Here is a 3,313-nt window from a genome sequence, read left to right as displayed (position 1 = left end):
ATTCCATTTTCAATTATTATTTTAGGGCATGAGCCCAAAACTGTTGAAAACTTCCGAGGGCCCACTGTTAGGTTTATTTGCTATCCAACCTTTTTATCAGGTCGCAAAGATATGGATGAAGGTAAAACACAAATATCAGCTGGATCTTTTGTGCTCCCAAGGAGTTTTTAACGGTGGGTATTCAATCACCATTGTTTCCTGTGGGGTGGTCCACCTGAGATTTTGATCAACCTCAATTTTGGTCTCATGCTATAAAAAAAAAATCTGGAAAAATGTATGGACGGTGTGAAAAAAACACATAAATCATGGTGGGGCCACAAATCACCATCCAGTATCTAGACGCTGCTTGTCATGAGGGAAACAGCGTCCCACATTAACCCCTCATTTTAATATCCTCACCGTCCCACCTCAATGCTCGTGTATAAAATCATGCAACAAGCACCTCTCCATCTATATCCCCACGAGAGAGAAAGAGAGAGAGAGAGAGAGAGAGAGAGAGAGAGAGAGAGATGGCAAGGTGTTATGTCATGTTAGTTCTTGCACTGGCTGTGATGAACACTAGTGCTAGGAAGTTACCCAGTGACACTGGTTTAAACGACCAAAAGAACTTCATTACATATGGTGGGGTTGGTGGTTTCGGTGGTGTTGGTGGGGTCACCGGCATTGGTGGACTGCCGGTCCTTGGTGGCGTTGGTGGAATCGGTGGTGGGGTTGGTGGCATTGGTGGAATCGGTGGTGGAGTGGGTGGACTCGGTGGTGTTGGTGGTGCAACTGGGGTCGGTGGGGTTGGTGGGTTGGGTGGTGTTGGTGGTGGAATTGGCGGTGCTGGTGGAATTGGCGGAGCCGGTGGCATTCTTCCTTGATTTGGTTGCATCATGGGCTAAGTGCATGTGTGCCCGTTCTTAAGCTAAAAACGTATTATTTTGGTAGTTATGTGATGGAATATTATGTCTGAAGTTTATGTTTTTTGAGTTTTGTTTTTAGTTTTGTGTTTGTGTTATGTTTCAAGTTCCATGTTTTATTAAGCTTAATTAGTTAAGAGAACTAGCTATTATATATATTTTATTTCTGGTAGAACATTTTCTATACATTCATGTCATTCTGAATACATAGGCATGCACACGTAAGGATCATAACAAAATCTTCCATTTTCATGATTCCAATATTCAATGTGTCATGGTCCAAAAATCACTATTTAGACAGTTTTAGAGCCTTCTAGTTGGTGGCATACAAATGAACACTGAGCTAAAAACCAGCGAAGTCTCCTGTTAAGTGAGAAAAGGCCCATTGATTGGATGGTTAGTAAGGTTCTTGTTATTGTTCTTTAATATAATATGAAGTTTGGCTCTCTCTCTCTCATTTGTGTTCCACAAATGGATGGTGGAATGATGCAGTGTCAAGGGTTTAGATTCAAAGGGAGAAGTCTAATAATCAGATCATTGTATGATTCAATGGAAATGGTTTTTGTCCATTACGAAACTATTCAGGTTCCGATGCATCAGCACCCTCTAATTCCACTTAGGCTGAACTCATTTTCTAACTAGCCAAACAGCAAACATATAACTGAGCAGATTAAATATCCAACAATTGGTTAGGATATCGTTCAACCAATATAATTTCAGGTTTATAATCTATTAAAGTGTGTCCCACTATTTGGACAGCTTATGGAAGCTGATTTGCTGCGAATGCCTTTAGGAGGAAGTTCCTGCAATGGGAAACTAGGTGGGGCCTACCGTGATATTTGTGAGAAATCCACCCAATCTATCAGTTTCGTGAGCAGGACAGAGATAAAAATGAGCTGAATCCAATATTCAAGTGGGACGAAAATGTGAAGATTGAACGTCCACAATTAAAATATTTGTGGGGTGACAGAAGTTTTGAATTATCATTATAATATTTGTGTTTTCAGTTCATCCCAGTAGGAATGACGCTATGAACGGTGGTATGGATGGCATGTAAACATCAATTTTGACTCAAGGAGATTTCAATGGTAGGAATTCCCCTACCAAACGGATGGACGGAGTGGATCATGGTGGCCCTACCTAGGTTTCCATCACAGGAACTTCGTGCCAAAGGCTTTGGCAAGAAAACCGCGTCCGTATCCGTGACGCCCTCGAGGATACGCATTTATTATTAGGATGACAGCTTATTAAATGGCTCATGGTCCATGATATTCTAAACATGTGGCACACATGGATCAAATCCAAAACGTCCATTTCATGTTTATTGCGCCATGCTCGAATGGAGTTTAGAAAGTTCTAACCTTTTAGTTGGAGCATACAAATTAATTAACAGGAAAAGACAAAAACCAATACGGGTTCCTCTTTGAATGTGGGAGTGGTTTATTTCTCTCCCTAAACGTTCATCCAGGGGCCATGCGTCTAAAATTTAATAGATCAATGGTGTAAATTAGTGACAAATGTAAACCACTTATCACATTGATCATATGCTTGGTGTTGTCCAATTAGATGGTTCCTTTATTAGCGGATGCAATCATAAGTGGGCCACATGATACAGAGAGAGAATCGGGGCTTGATTAGAGATAATTTACCTAGTCATTTTCCTAGCCACTTATCAAATGCTCAGGTCCACTTAATCAAAGTGATTCTTGAAAGTCACATGCAATCATAAGTGGGGCCTACTCTTTATTTGTATTAAGAATCCTAATAAAATAATATTATATAATGAAATTGATGCAACAAGGAAAACAAATAGATGTTACTGTTCTGCTAATAATTCAAGAACCATGCATGTATTTAAATTTCTAAGTAGTCTTTCTAACTATTACATTCTTCTCTCTCGTCTCAAATCTCTCAAATCTAAAACCCTGTGACCTCCACCACTAAAATCACCTCCAAATCCACCACCTCCTTCCACCCCATTCGCCTACTCCAAACTCACCACCACCTCCCCTTCCTCCTGACCCTTCTCACCACCACCAACTTCTCCGGGCTTGCATTTTACCTTCTTCTCACAAACCCATCTCTTGCAATCCAGCCATTAACATTGCCAAGAAAGAAAAAGTAATGAGAAGAGGAAGAGAAGGAAGATGTGAAGAAGGAGAAGAGTCTTCATGTTCCGAGCTTTTTGGCCAAGGACTGTAGTAGCATTTGCCATGCATAGTTGATTCATACAGTGCAAGAAAATGAGGTGGGCATTTAAGGTTCCTCTCCCCTCAAATGAAACATGTGAAGTCTGCATTGCAATAGCTTCATTCCATCCCTTCTTTCACTGGCAGTTAGGGTTTCAGAATCCTGCAAGGCCATGCCTGAATTCGTAGGTTTCCAAGGCAACTCGTCCTCACATTCAAGGG

At 40.9% G+C, this 3,313-nt stretch overlaps 1 protein-coding gene across 1 annotated transcript; it reads left to right on the top strand.

Annotated features, from left to right (window-relative positions):
- Window positions 1-468: 468 nt before the first annotated feature.
- Window positions 469-1,058, top strand: LOC131238665 (glycine-rich protein 5-like). The gene has a single exon (XM_058236287.1). It carries the CDS (start codon window positions 510-512, stop codon window positions 861-863), a length of 354 nt encoding a protein of 117 aa, XP_058092270.1. The 5' UTR covers window positions 469-509; the 3' UTR covers window positions 864-1,058.
- Window positions 1,059-3,313: the final 2,255 nt, after the last annotated feature.

The sequence above is a fragment of the Magnolia sinica genome, chromosome 3 (assembly GCF_029962835.1).
Source record: "Magnolia sinica isolate HGM2019 chromosome 3, MsV1, whole genome shotgun sequence".
Lineage (NCBI taxonomy): Eukaryota > Viridiplantae > Streptophyta > Magnoliopsida > Magnoliales > Magnoliaceae > Magnolia > Magnolia sinica.
This window is presented reverse-complemented; position numbering and strand designations above follow the sequence as displayed.

Bases quoted from the DNA above. Each gene is read 5' to 3' on its own strand.
- LOC131238665 (XM_058236287.1), top strand. From the start codon at position 510: ATGGCAAGGTGTTATGTCATGTTAGTTCTTGCACTGGCTGTGATGAAC.